The following is a 19,434-nucleotide window of genomic DNA, read 5'->3' on the forward strand; positions in this document are numbered from 1 at the left end:
TAATTATGGAAGCAATACGGACATTACACCTTCTTTAGTAAAGAAATCAAAATGCTGTTTACCACCGAAATCCCCTTTGGCCATCTCTCTCCTTGTTTCTGACAAGTAAATCTTTCCTCCACACTTTTCCATGTTAATTTATAAGTACAGAGCTTCTGATAACAACTTCACAATATTCAGTGGACATGATTTTTTTTTTTAAACATACAGGTGTTATACTTAGATTATCCCTGTGTGCTTTATTATGTTTTTATTCAAAATATATCTTAGTGATTTATATCATGGTAAATGTGCCACATGAATCCAACATTAAAATTTCTTCCTATTTTTCCTAACAAAAACATAACACAACTTATTTTTGTTCTATTTTCAAATATTTAGGTCATTTTTATTTTGTTTTGAATGGAGACAAGTCTGCAGTGAATGTCGTTGTGTAGTTTCAGGGGAAGTTGCTCTGGGTTGCACATTGAAACTTTACATGCTCAAACTTTTTATTTTTATGAAACTGATGGGTGGAGATAGCATCTCATTTTTTTATTATGTATTACTCTGATTTTAAGGAGATTGCGTATTTTCACACACATCTGATTGGCTACTAGTAGCTTCCTTTCTATGCATTGCCTATTGAAATGCATTGTTCTTTTAGAAAACTGTGCTATATATCTTGAAATTATTGACTTACAGGATTTATATTTATCTAATTTTGTCACTTTTTTGCTTCTAATTTATTTGTTTTTAATTGGAGGATATTTTCTTTACAATAGTGTGTTTTTTTTCCATATGTCACCATGAATCAGCCATAGAGATGGGTCATTTTGCCATTTTTAAAAATATTTTGTCCATGTGGGATTTTATCATGCAGAAAATTTAAATGTGCTATGATTCTTTATGAATTTGCTTTAGTACTCTGCTTTATAAATTTCCTATACTATGATAGAAATTCTTTCTAATTATTTTTCAAACACTTTTTCTAATTTTGCTTGATACATTTATACCTTTCAATTATCTGGAATACAATCTTTTCATGTGCCCTATGAGGTGCTTTTTTTCCTCCAGAGAGTAAATCAAAGTCCTCACATACAGTTACTGAAAAGTTCATTATTTTACATCAACTTGAAATTTCAATAAAGCGTAGACTAAATTTCAATATATTTATATGTTTACTTATTTACTATGTTCAAGTGAAGCAGTTTGTCTTTAGCAGTTACTCTTTAATTGCCATAGTTTTAGAATATGCTTCAATTCTGAAAGGTATGTCTTTCCTTTGGGTACTTTCTTTTAAAAAGGTTAGGTTAACTATATTGGTTATTAACTGTTTCTGAGGTTTGAAATCAAATTCTCAAATTCAGGAAAAATTGTCAGAATTTTTGTTTTAATTGTTGAATGCATTGATTAATTTAGAAAAAAATAACATTCTTTAATGTCAGATGGAGTAAAGTGCAGTATTCAATTGCTCTTATAACTTTTCAGAAACACGTGTATCAATGCATAAACTTTATCTTTTTATGAAATGGAACTTTGTAACAGTTTTGTGATACATTTTATAGCAGGTTGCATGTAGGAAGAGATGTAGTGTTATATTTTGCACCAAAGAGAAATTTCATTTTAATTAAAATATTCTATGGCTTGGTCCTGTGAGCACATAATGAGCCTGGTTTAAAAAAAAGAAAAAAAAGAAAGTTTCAAGTCAAAGAGGCACAAGATGATGGGAGACATTGAGTGAAAAAGAATCTTTGAATGCAGTCTGCCCTCCCTTCATGATGCTGTCATAAAAGGAAGTGCTAGAAAGTGGGACTAAAAGACAAAAATGATGAAATTTCCTATGTTAGGCTGGAAAGTGAACTGGGAAATAGGTTGATGACTGGAAGGCAAAATGTACTGCTCAGCGGCTCCGTCGCGTTTGACTCTTCACTACCCCGTTGAGTGTAGTGCCCCAAGCTCCTCTGTGTGTGGAATTTTCTAGCAAGAAAACTGGAGCAGGTTGCCATTTCCTACTCCAGGGGATCTTCCTGACCCAGAGATCAAACTTGCATCTCTCGCATCAGCAGGATTCTTTATCACTGTGCCACTGAGGAAGCCGAATGTACCAGAAGCCCATACAAAGGAGCAAACTTTCACCAAAGATGTGTTCTTTGCTCTTTCTTGCCCTCCATTTTGAAAATGCTCATGAGGAAGTTAATTAAGACACTTTCTGAAATTGTCACCTAGATGTTCCATATTTAAAATTATGACCTCATTGAAATCTAATGACATTATTAAACTGTCAGAATTTAGCATACATTTAGTTATTGAAGAGGACTAAAAATTATAGTGATCCTCCTGCCCTTGAAGAACAAATAGCCCTCATTCTATTTCATATGTACCAGAGACTAAAAAATCACTCTTAAGTTAGAATACTGAAATTTCAACTAAAACTTGAACCCCTCCTTCAAGTTTCATCTTTTATTTATTCTGCCCTTCACAGTAGATGTGAGACTGAGGAATTTACGATAATTGCACAAGTTAATTTTTCTTGGAATATAATTGCTTTACAATGTTGTCTTAGTTTCTGCTGCACAATGAAGTGAATCAGCTTATGTACACATATATCTCCTCTCTCATGAGTCTCCCTTCCCCCTACCCATCCCACTCATTTAGGTCATCACAGAGCATCAAGCTGAGTTTCCTGTCTTTTATAGTGTGTTCCCACTAGCTAGCTAGCTATTTTACACATGGTGGTGCATATATGTCAATCCTAATCCCCCAATTTGTTTCACCTTCACCTTCCTTCACTGTGTCCACATGTCCGTTCTCTATGTCTCTGTCTCTATTTCTGCCTTGGAAATAAGTACATATGTACCTTTCCCCTTTTTCTAGATTTCTCATATATAATTATTAATATATGATATTTGCTTTTCTCTTTTCTGGCTTATTTTATTCTGTCTGATAGACAGACCTAGGGGTCTAGCCACATCTCTACAAATGACCCTATTTTGTTCATGTTTATGGCTGAGTAATATTCCACTGTGTGTATGTACCACATCTTCTTTATCCACTCACCTGTCATTGAGCATTTTGGCTGTTTCCATGCCTTGGCTATTGTAGATAATGCTGCAATAAATACTGGGGTACATGTGTCTTTTTGAATTCTTGTTTTTTCAGAGTATATGCCCAAGAGTGGGATCATTGGTTCATATTGTAGTTTTATAGTTAGTTTCTTTAAGGAATATTCATACTGTTCTCTACAGTAGCTGTATCAACTTATATTCCCTCTAACCGTGAAAGAAGGCATCCTTTTCTCCATACTCCCTCCAGCATTTATTGTTTGTAAATTTTTTGATAATGGCCATTCTGACTGTTGTGAAGTGAAACCTCATTGTAGTTTTGATTTTCATTTTTCTAATAATTAGTGATACTTAACATCTTTTTATATGCCTCTTGACCATCTGTATGCTTTCTTTAAAGAGATGTCGCTTTAGGTTTTCTGCCCATTTTTTGATGGTTGTTTGCATTTTGATATTGAGCTCCATGAACTGTTTGTATATTTTGGATATTAATCCTTTGTCTGTTGCTCCATTTGCAAATGCTTTCTCCCATTCTGAATGTTATCTTCCCGTCTTGCTTATGGTTTCCTTTGCTGTACAAATACTTTTGAGTTTAATTAGGACCTATTTGCTTTTTTTTTTTTTTAATTCTCATTGAGCTAAGAAGTGGGTCAAAAATCTTGCTTATGTCAAAGAGTATTTCTCCTATGTGTTCTTCTTCTAACAATTGTATAGTGTCCAGTCTCACATATAGGTGTTTAGTCCATTTTTATTTTATTTTTGTGTATGATATAGTAGGCCAGCCTTCCCAACACCATTGCTGAAGAGACTGTCTTTTCTCATTGTATACTCCTGCCTCGTTTGTCATACATTAGGTGCTCATATGTATGTGGGCTTATTTCAGAGCTTCTATCCTGAATCATTTGTCTATATTTTTATTTTTGTGCCAGTAAAATTCCGTCTTGATTACTCTAGCTTTGCAGTATAGTTTGAAGTCACGGAGTCTGATATCTCAGCTCTGTATTTCTTCCACAAGATTACTTTGGTTATTCGGGGTCTTTTTTGTTTCCATCAGTCAGTTCAGTTCAGTTTAGTAGCTCAGTCGTGTCTGACTCTTTGAGACCACATGGACTGTGTTTCCATACAAACTGTAAAAATTTTTGTTCTAATTCTATGAAGAACGCTATTGGTAATTTGATAGGGATTGCATTGAATCTATAGACTGCTTTGAATAGTATATTTATTTTTACAATATTTATTCTTCCAATCCAAGAACATAGTATATTTCTCCATCTGTTTGTATTATCTTCAGTTTCTTTCATTTCAGTGTTTTATAGTTTTCTGAGTATAGGTCTTTTGCTTCATTAGGTAGGTTTATTCCTAGGCATTTTATTCTTTATGTTGCAGTGGTAAATGGGGTTGTCTCCTTAATTTTTCTTTCTGCTCTCTCATCGTTAGTGTATAGGAATGCAGGGGATTTCTATGAATTATTTTTATATCTTTCAACTTTACCAAATTTGTTGATTAGCTCCAGTAGCTCTCTGGTGACATCTTTTGGATTTTCTATGTGTAGTATTATGTCATCTGCAAACAGATAGTTTTACTTTTTCTTCTGCATTTTATATTCTTTTCTTTATCTTCCCAGATTGCCAAGGCCAGGACTTCACAAACTATGTTGAATAATAGTGGTGAGAGTGGACATCCTTGTCTTGTTCATGATTTTAGGAGAATGCTTTCACCACTGAGAATGGTATTTGCCCTGTATTTGTCATAGATGGCCTTTATTATCTTGAGGTAGCTTCCTTCTATGCCCACTTTCTGAACAGTTTTTATCATAAGTAGTGTTGAATTTTGTAAAAAAAAAAATTTCTACTTCTATTGAGATAATTCAGTCAGTTCAGTCACTCAGTTGTGTCTGACTCTTTGTGACCCCATGGACTGCAGCACACCAAGCTTCCCTGTCCATCACCAACTCCTGGAGCTTACTCAAACTCATGTCCACTGGGTCAGTGATGCCATCCAAGCATCTCATTCTTTGTCATCCCCTCTTCCTCTTGCCTTTAATTTTTCCAAGGATAAGGGTCTTTTCTAATGAGACAGTCCTTCGCAAAAGGTGACGAAAGTATTGGAGTTTCAACTTCAGCATCAGTCCTTCTAATGAATATTCAGGACTGATTTCCTTTAGGATTGACTGGTTGGGTCTCCTTGCAGTCCAAGGGAGTCTCAAGAGTCTTCTCCAACACCACAGCTCAAAAGCATCAATTCTTCATTGCTCAGCTTTCTTTATGGTCCAACTCTCACATCCATGCATGACTACTGGAAAAACCATAACTTTCACTAGATGGACCTTTGTTAGCAGGGTAATGTCTCTGCTTTCAAATATGCTAAGTTTGTATTCTTTAATTTGTTATAAGTATGGGTTATCACCTGGATAGAGAAGTTCCTTTAGCATTTGTTGTAAAGCTAGTTTGGTGTTGCAGAATTCTCTTAGCTTTTGCTTGTCAGTAAAGCTTTTGATTTCTCTGTAAAATCTAAGATCCTTGCTGGGCAAAGTAATGTTGGTTGTATAATTTTCTCTTTCATCACTTTAAATAGATCCTATCACTCCCTTCTGGCCTGCAGAGTTTCTGCTGAAAAATCAGCTGATAAACTTATGGGGTTTCTTATACACTGTTTTTTGCTTTTCCCTTTCAGTTTTAATATTTTTTCTTTGCATTTGCTTTTTATTATTTTGATTAATATTGTTTTGGTGTGTTTCTCCTATAGTTTATCTTGTGTGGGAGGACCTGTCAGAGCTTCCTAGACTTGAGTGGCCATTCCCTTTCCCACATTAAATAAGTTTTTAAGTATAATCTTTTCAAATATCTTCTCAGGCTCTTTCTTTCTTCCTTCTTCTTCCTGAGACCCCTAAAATTTGAATGTTAGTCTGTTTGGTGTTGTCTCAGAGTTCTCTGAGATTGTCTTCAATTTTTTTAATTTTGTGTTTGTTCTGCTCCTCAGTAGTCATTTCCACCATTCTGTCTTCCAGCTCAATTACTCATTTTTTAAACCTCAGTTATTCTGCTATTGATTCGTTCTAATGTACTTTTCATCTCAGTTATTGTGCTATTCATCTCCGCATGTTTTCCTTAGCCCTTCAATGTTTTTATTGAACATTTCTTGTATTTTCTCATTCTTTCTTTGCACTCTATTTTGTGTGATTTTGGATCATCTTTACTGTCATTACTCTAAATTCTTTTCTCATGTAGTTAAAAAAATATAAGAATATATTTTCTCTTCATATATTTGGTTTTGTAGGTTTTTACCTTGCTCCTTTGTCTGTAACATATTTTTTCTTGCCTCTTTTTTTTTTTTTTTTCTTTTTTTGAATGGGACTGTGTTCCTGTCTTACTGATTATTTGGCCCAAGGTTTCCAGCACTGGGGTTTGAAGAGAGTTGGGTAGAGGCAGGTCTTGGTGTTGAAATGTGTACCTCTGGGAGACCTCACTCAAGTTAATATTCTCCAGTCAATCAGAGGTTCCTCCCATCTGCTTGGGCGTTGACATCCCTACCACTGTCAGCTAGGTTCCCTAGGTGGGGAGATGCAGACTGCATTCTCCTTGGCTCCACCTCAATATGTCGATTATTTTTTGCTAGTATTGTCACTGTATGTCTTCTCTAATAAACTTTATGTGTGGGTGAGATGTTTGTATCATTTGGAAACATCAATATATATTTATTGACTAGATGAATGACTTTTGAAATACAGAAATAATTTTAAAAAGTTGCGTGTTTCAGGTATACTAAATTGCCCCTCTAAACGATCAAACCCACAGAGGCAATGGGACATGAAAATGTCACAGAATTTATCCTCCTGGGGCTTTTTACTGATGAGAATGTGAAAGTTGCCTGCTTTCTGCTATTTTTACTTTGCTATATTGCGATTCTCTAAGGGAATCTGCTCATTCTTCTCACCATCAGGGGCAGGTGCCTCGGTGAACAGCCCATGTACTTTTTCCTCAGCTATTTGTCCTTGATGGATGTCTGCTTCACCTCCACGGTGGCACCCAAATTGATCACTGACTTGCTGGCCCAGCAGAAGACCATCTCCTACAACAGCTGCATGGCCCAGATGTTTTATGCCCACTTCTTTGGAGCCTCTGAGGTCTTCTTCTTGGTGGCCATGGCCTATGGCTGCTATGCCGCCATCTGCAGACCTCTTCACTACATGGTCATCATGAACAGACAGCTGTGCTATGTCTTTGTAATGGCTTCTGCTATGGGAGCCTTTAGCCATTCATTCATGCAAGTATTAATTATTATTGAACTTCCTTTCTGTGGCCCCAATCAAATAGACCACTATTTCTGTGATGTATTCCCTTTGCTGAAGCTGGCCTGCATGGACACTAGACTGTGGGTGATTGCAATCATTACCACCACAGGGGTGTTGTCCATTTTGACCTTTGTTGCCTTGGTGATTTCTTACCTCATCATCCTGTCCACCCTGAGGACTCGCTCATCCCAGGGCTGCCGCAAAGCCCTCTCCACCTGTGGTTCACACATCACTGTGGTCTTCATGTTCTTCTTGCCACTCATTTTCACCTATGTCCCCACAGCTGATTCTGTGAGGAACGACAAGGTCTTTGCCCTATTTTACACCATGATTGTCCCCGTGTTCAACCCTCTCATCTACACCCCGAGAAACGTAGACATGAAGAATGCCATGAGGAAAGTGTGGGGCTGAGATAAACACTCTGTGGGAAGATTAACATCTGGCTGTCCTGCTCTTTGACGGATCTATTTTATCCGCACAATGGTTAATGTTGACAAGTACAACAGATACAGAAGGATCGTGTGCTATCATTCAAAGTTGCAACCCTGAAGAGCGAAGCCCCCTCAGCCACTCTCCCCTATCACTTGACTGAGACTGCACCCAAGGGGAGTGGATCAGATGCCTTTCGGGTCCTTTCCAGCTCTGACACTCAGGAACATTCTGTCCTGTGTATTCCCTGACTTGATGAGTGCATTTCAGCACTTTTTTCAGGGAAAGTTGGGAAGACTGCATGGTTGGCTTTTCTGGCCTCTTTCTGGAAACAGATAATCTTGAGTGAGACATCTCTCACAGAGCTTTCTTAAAACACTTCCTTTTTTTTTTTTTTAGGTTTCCACTGCAATAATTTCAAAAAAGCAATGCCAAAAGTTTTACAAGTGTTGTATACTTTAATTTTTTTTACAGTAACAAATCCTGCATCTAAAACAATGTAATTTATATAATTATTCTACTTACACTACACTTACAGAAATTGTAATTAAAACTTAGTACCTTATTGTAGGTAATTAAAAGTCTTGAAAAATGAGCAATTCTTTTCATTTGTATAAATGCAATTCTATGACCATATTTGTCACTTTATTTAAACAATATTTATGAGTATATAAAACTGATGTTCTTTGTAAATGTGCAACATGGAATATCTCCCATTCTGTGAAATGTCATGAGCTTAAGAAGGCATATAGCTGAAGAAATGGATGCTCCTGGGATGCATTTTGTTAATCCTTGGTCTCATCATGCTAATAATGTATTTTGATGGTGTCTTCCATTAGTCAAACTAGATAAATCTGTCTCATTTTCCCTCAGACAGGTTATCATTCTATGGAGAAATAAAGGTGATTAGACTAAGAAACAGGTATAGCCAGCTGACAACTGGGCATAAACTAAAATCTTTTTTGGGAACATTCAGGTGTTTCCTTAATTTAGATGAGAATCTTCAATCATCATGAATTTTGAAGAGAATTCTGAGGTCAGGATTCTGATCTCAGACATCTCTTAGGTGTCTAGGGTCACCTAAGACTTGGAGGGTGTGTTCACCAAGTTCTCAACTATGAGAGACACAGACTTCTTATCTTCTGGTGCTCCATCTTCTTCACCTCACTAAGAAATTGCACTGTATACTCTTAAAGAATTATTGTCCCTTGTACAACAGGAATCTGCACTCTAAAATGAAGTATACATATGCAGAAATTAGGTATATCTTGAAGATTTCAGCAACAGTATTTCTCTTCCAAGAAGTCCTTGACATGTGTTCTGCTTGAAAATTTAGGAATCTTAGAATATAAGGGGAGGCAGACAAATAATGGAATATCTAGAAAAGGAGAAAAAAAGACTAGCAGAGCAAGTCAGGGTTTCTTTTTGATGTAGGTCTGGTGGTGACTACTTTCTGGTGTATTGCCTGATTCAGGAAGGTAAAGGAAAACAGAAATATCTATAACTGCATGGGCAGCTAACTCAAGTGTTAATTTTTCATAAGATTGCCTTTGTTGCTTAGGCCACTTTCTCCAGTAATGAAGTACACTTTCTTATTGTGACAAATTCACTATTGATTTTTTTTTCCCCCAGAAGATGACAAATTTTAAGAATCTCTTTGAATATGGCTTGGATTACCTGTTGTTAACTCTCTTCTGAAATTTATCAACAAGGGAGGGGTGAAAATGAATCTACCCAAGTGTGATTATCACTATATCCTTCTCTTCCCACATATTATTCATGGAAAAATAGAGGGAGGGGGACTTGCTGCAGACTTAGGTCTTTAGAATTTGTCCTGTATTTATATAACCAATCTCTTCCTCACTCTCTCTAGCTAGCCTTTTATACTACTCCTTTCAATTAGCTAATTCTAAATGTAATCATTGCTTTTATTTATTAATTCAGTAATATGCCTCAAAACCCCTACTCCCAGTTTGATCGCACTATTCTTGGATAAGTTAGATAAAAAAGCCATTCCAAACTCAAGGATTATATAATAAGCATTAAGAATCCTTGCTCATGTGTCTTTGGGTCAACTGGGGTTCAGTTGATCTAGGTCAAGCTTGACCAAGCTTCATTCCAAACCTCAGGGTAGGTTCACATATACCTTATGTTGTTTTATTTTTTCTCATGAAGAAAATAGAAGCTCTGTCTTAATCTTCTGAGACTGAATTTTACGTTCTATATGTGTGATATCCGAGTGTACCACTGACTGTTATGAAAGCACAGCAATGAATACCACTCTCTATACTATGGTGCACTTACCTTGTGGATCTTTATATATATATTCACTAAACTTGTAGAAAAAGCAATATTTGTAAGATTTTAATTAAGTGATGAAGTTGCACTGTACTTGAAAACACAAAACAAGCCAGGTTACCATGTAAGACCTGGACACATCAGAACACCGTCAAAATGAGGCGCTTCCATGGGCAGTCTCCCAGAGCTCCTCTGATTGAGACTGACTCTGACAAACTTCTGTGAAGTTTATAAAATCAGTGGGGGAAACCTGAATACTCTTTCATATTGATCTCGGCAAGGCAGCTGTGAGCAGTGGGATGATGAGTGATCTTAATTCCCTGCCCAAGATTTGAACCTGGGGAGCCTGGCTGGGGTGGCTCAGATGGTAAAGAATCTGCTTGCAATGCAGGAAACCAGTGTTTGATCCCTGGGTTGGGAAGATCCCCTGGAGAAGGGCACGACAACCCACTACAGTATTCTTACCTGCAGAGTTCCATGGACAGAGGAGCCAGGTGGGCTACAGTCCGTGGGGTCACAAAGAGTTGGACATGACTAAGTGACTAAAACACACACAGAGCCTGAATGGAAACCAAGAATCTTAGCCACCATACCAGCCAGGGCTAGAGTCTAGAAGCTGTTTTTCCCTGTATCTCTGTCCCCAGTGAAAAATTCATTTATCATGGAGGCAGAAACTGTAAATGAAGATACAAAGTTTATTATTAGAGATGTATCACAGCAAGAAGTGGAAGAGTACATAGAGAAACTGCTTGTTAAGACAGAAGCAAGGACGAGACACACACTCAAAGAGAAAAAGTGTGGGTGTCCCTCTGAGTGAGGGGGAGTGCAGTAAGGAGGCGGTTAAGTCATTTATATAGGTCAGTTCTTTCAGGTTTTATCTATCTTTAGCCAATTATCTGGTTTCTTTTTCCACACTTCACCTACCCTGGGGCACTCCCCTGGATGAGCAAGCACCCCTCCGCCAAGAAGGATCTCAGAGTGAAGGCTTCTGGGAAGAATAAGATTCATTATAGCCTGCCATTACCACTTGGCTTTTGACCCAGATGAAGTCTTTCTGCACATGTGTAATGTCTCCCTTGTCTAAAAAAGAGGAGGAGGGAGGTCCCTTAATCTTTTACTCAAACAAGGTTTTGCCCCTCTTTGTCCTTGCCTTGACTATTTCTTTGACTATTGCCATGACTATTATCTTAAGATGCTTACAAGAGACAAACACTGGATATTTACCCTGTTTATGTTGTTACTTTCATTTTCCAGAGCAAACAGGAAGCTGTAAATGCCTTAACTGGAGCCCACCTATCCAGTGTCACAGAAAATGCCAACAGTTTTAAGTATTCAGCCTGAAGCCCACTTTGCACCCCATGAAATGTAAACAGGAGACCAGCTGTAAACATCTAAATTGGAGCCCACCTGTCTCCTACATCAATATGTTTTGCTTCTCAGTCTTTGAGAGTATTAAATCTGTCAGCTTGTATCTTCTTCAGGACTTCAGATCATCAATATAAATAACTCTCAGTAGTCAAGTCTTTGATGCAGAAACATAAAGGAAAGAGTATCATGGAAAAATTTATACATGAATTACAATAATTTATTCCACAATTTTCTAAATTCAGTTCAAGTTTAGTTTCCTTTTAAATAGTAGAACAGATGGGAATATATATCCAAGGTAGGACCCTTTGGAATTGATTGATTCAAAGACCCCTTTGTGCTCTAAGATCAAGTATCATCTAGTCCCAGTGTTTCCAAATTTTTGATGTGCCACTACCTGTATAAAAATTACCAGACGAGCTTGTTGAAAATACAGATTTTTTTTTAATATATATATATACCCTCTAACATTTGTGGAGATGGTTGGCTGGCATCACCGACTCAATGGAGCAAGTTCTGGGAGTTGGTGATGGACAGGGAAGTCTGGTGTGTGGCGGTCTTTGGGGTAGCAAAGAGACTGAGTGACTGAACTGAACTGAACTGAACATTGGTCTACTGAAATACAAATTCTTAGAATAGATACTGTCATCTTTTCAAAAACATCTCAAGAGGATTAAAATGATCAGACAAGTCTGGAGAGCACCGACCTAGTTACCATCTTAAAGCTGAGCAAACCCTCAGGTTCACAGAGGTCCAATGAGTCTATGTCCAAACTGGGGAAATAGATATGGATTCATGTAGTCAGAGGCAAGGGGTCTTATAATTTTTAATATCTTTTAACAATTATAACTTTGAATGTCTTGCTGCCTTTTGATATTTATTATCTTTAACTCTGAGTGCTCCAATAGCTGAGATCATTGTGGAAGGTACTGACAGTGTACAGTGCTTAATGTATCAATAATATGTGCACACCACACACACACACTCCAAAATCACAATCACAAAGCCACATATTGATGGTAATTTAAATAATCAGACTTGTGAAAAAACAATGAAAATAAATGGCAGAGAGATAATCAGTGATGGGTTTATTGCTGTGGAAAAATAAAGCTTAGGTCGGGCAAAGAGAAGAGGAATGCATTACTAGGGCAAGTATCATTTACCTAAGAAAGGTACATTCATTTGTCCAGAATGATTCTGTCTAGAATCCACAGCTAGAAATCAGGTTGTGCCAGTCAAGGAAGCAGTGATAAATGACACTGTTTTCAGTAAAGGTGTTTGGTTCAAACATTGGAGGAAATATGGTTTCCCAACCATGCATTTCAGTAAATTACATTTACCCTCTTGATTAACACACAGTCTTGTATTCATCACAGATGTCTTTGGTATTGTTCAGTTTAAGTTTTCCTGTTAATCACTTTACATTAATAGTGATGGCTGACTACAGACTACAAGAGTCAGTTATCAGAAGCATATAAAGAGAATGCTAAAGTTAAAATGTGGATATTAGGGGTAATTTTTTTTTTCCAATAGACTTATTGTTTGAGTAAGGAAAATGAGTCCTAGAGAAAGAAAGCTTTTTCCCCAAACCGGAGGATAACAAGTCTTTTGCTTTCTAAGCCTGTGTTTTATCTCTTTGACATCCTGCCCACAACCCCTCACATCCAAACCTTACAAGGTTTAGTTTTGCTGTTTTGGAGGACTTGTACCAGAATTCCTTAGCTCAGATTTTGGTCATTTTTCCTGAATCCTTTCATTCAAACAACATACACATATCAAATGTTCATTATGTAAGAACCATGAATCTAAACACTAGAAAGTAGCCTTAAGTATCAATACAATCACAGTGAACTCTCATTCTTTAAAGAAAATTGAAAAAAGGAAAAAAATAAAGAGGGGAAAGTCTGACCATGCTGAATTTCTGAGTTTGATAGGATTTCTTTGTTCTAGATATTTCAGAAAATTATGATTATGAAGTATTAGAACAAATATAATCATAATGATAAATAATAACTTGTTTCTGTAAATGTGCTATTCTCTTATTTGTTCCCTCAAGACACCCTGTGAGATCGTTGTTATTGTCTTCACTGTGCAGATGAGAAACTTTGAGATCATCCACCTTGGATTGTTACTTTTTACTATTTACCATTAGCCTCCCAGAAAATCCTCCTGCCCCACAGTTTCTTCATTGCATTTTTTACTTCTGCATTTCTCAGTGTATAAATCAGGGGATTTAACATGGGGGTGATGATGGTATAAAACACAGCCACCATCTTATCCTCTGAAAAGGTAGTATCAGGACGCATATACATGAAAGTACAGGGACCAAAAAAGATGATGACCACGGCGATGTGGGAGCCACAGGTGGAGAGAGCTTTGCGCCTGCCTTCTGCTGACTGCTTTCTCAGGGACACCAGGATGATGGTATAGGAGATTAGCAAAATGACAAAACTCCCCAGAGCGATGGTACCGCTGTTGGCTGTCACAACACCACCAACAACATATGTGTCTGTGCAGGCGAGTTTTAGCACGGGGTGAACATCGCAAAAGTAATGATCAATCTCATTGGGTCCACAAAAGGGTAGTTGGACTACCAGAGCCACTTGGATGATGGAGTGTAAGAACCCACCTATCCAAGTCCCCAGCAGCATTTTATTGCATCTGTCTCTATCCATGATGGTCATATACCATAGGGGTTTACAAATAGCCACGTAACGATCATAGGCCATTACAGTAAGGATGAAGATCTCAGTACAACCAAAGAAATGTACCCCAAAGAGTTGCAACATGCACCCCACATAGGAGATCGTTTTCCTTTTGGCTAATAGGTCCACAATCATCTTAGGAGCTGTGACCGAAGAGTAACAAATATCCACAAAAGACAGGTAGTTGAGAAAGAAATACATAGGAGACTTGAAAAGGTTGCCCACACAAACTGTCAGTATGATAAGAAGGTTTCCCAGAAGAATGACCATGTAGAAGAAAGAAAATACCACAAAACACACTTCTTCAATCTCTATGTTTTGAGAAAGACCCAAGAAAACAAATTCAGTTACATTGCTTATTTTTTCCATGGAATTAGTTTAGCAGGTCAAGTTCCCAAGAGACAATTACATTACCTGAAAGTTAAAAAAAAAAAAAAAGTAACAAAGACCAGCAACATTTATTTTTAACTCAAAACAAATGAATAACCAGAATCGATAAAAATGGAAAAATGGGTCCTTACCACTGCTTAGCATGTATACCTAAAGAAATGGAAGTGGACATATTCTACATATTTTGATCATCTTATGTCAAATGATAGTCCTTTCAGATTTAGACACAAAGTTGAAAGAGATAAAATAATCCTCTAAGTCACACATCTAACCAGCCCTCTCACTTCCCTCATCATGTTTCATAAAGATTCTTTCATCTGTTTCTAACAATTTGCTTCTTTCTAATCTGTCTAAGGCACTCAACTGAAATTTGAAACAACTTTTGAGTTTGGGAATATGACAACATCTATATCCTGAAAATGTTCATATTACTTTTCACACACATACACACACACACACACACACACACGTATTTTCCTGTCTGAATACTGCTATGAGTGTTCAAATAGTTGAGACTGGATGATGTTGCAGGTTCTTCTTCTTAAGGAACTGTGATATTTGTATACATGAGTTTTTGTTCCCATATTTGATATCAAACTCTCATAATAAAGAGTGATGTGATATAGTAGAAAGGAAAGCAAAATTATGCAAATCTGATTCTGAGATATTGGAGCTGTACCTCTAGATAAATTGTTAAGCTTCATGGGGCTTCTATTATCCCACTTGCAAAATGAGAAAGTTTTAATTTCACTATCATCTATAACATAAAGAGCTATTTCTACTATGAAATTAAGAAACAATTCTTTCAGCTTGGAATAGCCATAAAAACCTGGAAAGGAGGCAGAAAATAAAGAAAACAATGAAAGAAACTGCTGGAGTAGAGTTGCTTTACAGTGTTGTGTTCATTTCTGTTGTACAGTAAAGTGAACCAGACACACATACACACATACCCCCTCTTCTGTGGATTCCCTTCCCATTTAGGCCACCACAGAGCACTGACTAGAGATCCTCGTGCTATACATGAGGATTATCATTAGTTATCAATTTTATTCATAGCAGTATACATATGCCAAGCCCAATCTCCCAATTCAACCCACTCTACACGCCCCCCATTAGTATTCATACTTTGTCCTCTACATCCATCACTCTATTTCTGCTTTGCAAATAAGTTCATCTATACCATTAAAAGAGTAAGATGGGTAGATACATTGTGATAAAGTCACACAATGGAATACTATTTTCCAATCATAATGAGTGAACTAACGCTACTCAACATAACAAATTTTCACAAAAATACATTGTAGAGTGGAAGAAGCCACCTACACAAAAAGTTGCTCTGTATGACTCTGTTATACCAAACTTAAAAGGGATAAAATTAAAAGAAACTGTTGGAGGCACATCAAGATATGTTTGATTTAAATGGAGGGGAGGGAAATCTTACCTTCAAACTCAGTGTTTGAGGATTCCCCAGGAATTGCATTGCTTTGGTATTTTATATATTTATCTGTTAACATCAATAAATAAATAGATATGGCTCATTCCTTAATCTCACTAGTCCTTCATATTTACTTATAATGGATGACTCTCCAGTGGTGTAATGCCAGACACTCTAGTGAGGTCACTGCAGCATATGTACAAGTAAGGGGCATGGGGAATACCTTTGATTAAAGCCTTTCTCAAGCTGTTCTTCAAGCCAAGCTATAGATGTATTAATAAATGATTCCTTTAGTTCTGGTTTAGGATAGGATTACACAGAGTCTTAGGTAATCATCAGGAATTCTATTGACCTGAGGACACATCCCCCTAAGATCTGTTAATTCCAACTGAACTCTGTGCTCTAAGGTATGTTTTCTAGCAATGTTGTTCCTGATCTGTAAATTAGACTTGATAGCATAGTCATTCCAGGTGTGTCTTCTCTTTTACAGTAGAAATAATGATAAAAACCATAATAGATATAATGACAACCCAATTCAGACTCGAACACATCCCTTAAAAGTTTCTCATTTTGCAGGAGGGATAGCAGAAGCCCCATGAAGCTTAACAATTTATCTAGAGGTACAGCATCATTATCTTAAAATCAGATTTGCATAATTTTTCTTTCTCCTATACTGCATCTCTCGATGTAAGAGGTTGATATCAAATAGGGGGTCCAAAAATTCATGTACACTCTCACTCTCCTTTTGTTTTTCCTCCTGAATTAAACAAAACATTTTATTCTACACTCAGAGAGTCCTTCGGTTTAAGAGACCTCAAATCATAGCAGTTTTTGACAACTGTGAACAATGTGACTTGCTTATCATCTAAAAGAAACCGGTCATTTAAAATCAAGCCTGGGGATTCTGTCTCCATTGTCCATCCTGTAAGGTCAAGGAAGAAAGCTTCTTTCTCCCAGAATCAAGATCCACCTCAAAGAATTTATTCCTCCACATTCTGAACATTCCAAACATACTAACACCTCATTTATTTTGAAAGTCAAGCATTTTCCTACTCATATGTCATTAGTATCCATCTCATAGTCTGGTTTGCATGCACTTCATCATTTTATTATCATCTTAAAAATTTTATTCTCCTGCTATTTCTAAGAACATGGTCTTGCAATTATATTACAAGCATTCAAAATATAGAAATTTGATAAAATTCTCTCTTTTTCAAAAACCTTCAATGTTAGTTTTAGAATTGAAAAATCTCACCAGTATTGTCCAGAGCTTGGATTTTGCTTTGTTTTTCTATCACTCCTGAGATAATTTGGGTGCAACTATTCAAAACAAAGTTAAGAGTGATGCCTTAAGAATTACTTTGTGAATAATTGGTTTCAGAGAATCCCTGAGTCCAGAAACTCAAAAATTGGTAGAATTTTGTTGTTCCTGGTCTGTCTCTCACCAACTGAAATCTGCCATTTTGCAGTACTGTTGGCAACAAATGCTGTTTTCTCTACATCTTATATGGTCATTTTAAAGAGAATGATACAAAATGTTAATGACCCTGGGGAAAACCTTTCTCCCAAAGTACCCTCTATAATCAGAACCACTTCAGAGAAGAGTGAGCCTTAATTTCCAGATGTCTTTTCATTTTTCTAAAAAAAAAAAAAAAAGTTGAAAGCTTTTAACTTATTAAAGTAAAATACCAACATACCATTGTAAATCAACTATATTCCAATAGAAAATAATTTAAAAACAATTAATTTGTGCATTTAGAACAATAACACTATTCCAAAGCATTTCAGTAAACATAGATATAAGATTATTTTATGGAGGTTTATCTTGTTCAGTGGAATGATGTGCATGTATGCATATATACATATATGTAATATGGTTTACTTGATATTTAAATAAATATATTTATTAAAAAACATCTTTTTGGAGGTATTTCTCTGTTGAATTTTAATTGCCCTGCTTTTAAAAGTTCCACTTGATTGGAAAATAGTATATTCAATAGTATTAGCACCACTTTTTCTTTTTTAATATAGTTTCTGGTGATTTCTGGAGAAACTGGTGGGAACAAATTCACTTCCAACCTATATTTGGACAATCATAATGCAGGCTTTCATTCTTTTACCTTTTGATTGCAAACTGTTATGCTTGACTCTTGACCACTGATATTCTTTCTTATTCCTCTTGTACTTTTTCCTTTCCCCTCATTCTTTCTTTAGTTTCTTTCTTCTTCCTACTGTCATCTCACCTCCTTCTTCATTTATAATAAAATGTCAAAAAGCAACTAGTTCATACTTCTAGGGAGAACCTATGAGCTGCCCATTGCAGCTGATTTCTTTATCTCACTGAAGCTTTTAATAGACACTATGGACTCATTTTCCAAGCAATTTGTAAACAGGACAGGGAAAGATGCACATAGCCATCAAGTTTTCTTTTGCATGAGCTAAAGTTCACCACACAGTTGGGCCATTTTCTCTGCAATTTCTGGCCATGTACTCTTCCTGTAGTTGTAGCAGAAAACAGAGTCCTGAGAGCACCAGGGGCATTCATAGTAGCAGGAGGAAGTTTGATGGGAAACTTCTGAGCATATTTAAGATCCACTCATGTCACCCAGTATATACCCCTCATCAGCAACAGGGAATCTCTGGGGAAGAATTCCAGGAAATTTTCAGTGTTTTTCTTTCACTTTCTGCCTGTGTGTGTGTAAGCTTTCTATTGCTGTATGTTGGCAAACAGAGCTAAGTTATAAATCAGTGGGTTACCACCACGAAGTTTAATCCCCAAATTAGTAGTTTAAAAATCGTAACACAACTTAAAGGCTTAAAATAAAAACACTTTATTTGATCATAATTCTGCAGTTTTCCTTGTACTCACCTGGGTGGTTCTTCCACTGATGCTTCCTGACCTGAATGTTGTAGATGCTCCAAGATGGCCTTGTTCATGTGCCTTTCAGTAAATTCTCTCTCATTCTCCAGAAGCATCTACAGGGCTCTCTCACACCATGGCTGTTTCAGGACAGTAGTTGTTTCACAAAAGCTAAATCTTCAAGGTCTTTCAACCTAAGCTTCAGGAATCACACAATATCACTTTTCCTACATTCTGCTCATGTATTTAAAATTTTACATGTAATACTGTTACTGAGGGATTCCCAGACGGCTCAGTAGTAAAAGAATTTACCTGCCAAAGTTGGAGACAGAGATGTAGGTCTGATCCTGGGTCTGAAAGATCCTCTGGAGGAGGAAACGGCAACCCACTCCAGTGTTCTTGCCTGTTAAATCCCATGGACAGAGGAGCCTGGTGGGCTAGTCTAGGAGTCACAAAGAGTTGGACATGACTAAGCTTGCGTAAATTTTTACTGACCCTTTGAGTCAGACTCCAACAGGGGTCTCCCTGTCCTTGTTGTTCAAGCCAATAGAATGAGAACTCAGTTCAGAAGCAAAGGAATGGAAAGTGTGTTCTTTGAGCAAAGAATGTGAGGAATG

The 19,434-nt window shown here is 36.8% G+C and overlaps 1 protein-coding gene and 1 pseudogene across 1 annotated transcript; one reads left to right on the forward strand and one right to left on the reverse strand.

Moving 5' to 3' along the window:
• Positions 1 to 6,843: 6,843 nt before the first annotated feature.
• LOC122703157 lies at positions 6,844 to 7,746 on the forward strand (annotated as a pseudogene).
• Positions 7,747 to 13,565: 5,819 nt separating this feature from the next.
• LOC122703049 (olfactory receptor 4S2) lies at positions 13,566 to 14,501 on the reverse strand. The gene has a single exon (XM_043917146.1). It carries the CDS (start codon positions 14,499 to 14,501, stop codon positions 13,566 to 13,568), a length of 936 nt encoding a protein of 311 aa, XP_043773081.1.
• Positions 14,502 to 19,434: the final 4,933 nt, after the last annotated feature.

This window comes from Cervus elaphus, chromosome 11 (assembly GCF_910594005.1).
Source record: "Cervus elaphus chromosome 11, mCerEla1.1, whole genome shotgun sequence".
Taxonomy (NCBI): domain Eukaryota; kingdom Metazoa; phylum Chordata; class Mammalia; order Artiodactyla; family Cervidae; genus Cervus; species Cervus elaphus.

Excerpts from the sequence above, each read along its gene's own strand:
- LOC122703049 (XM_043917146.1), bottom strand. The coding sequence starts at position 14,501 with ATGGAAAAAATAAGCAATGTAACTGAATTTGTTTTCTTGGGTCTTTCT.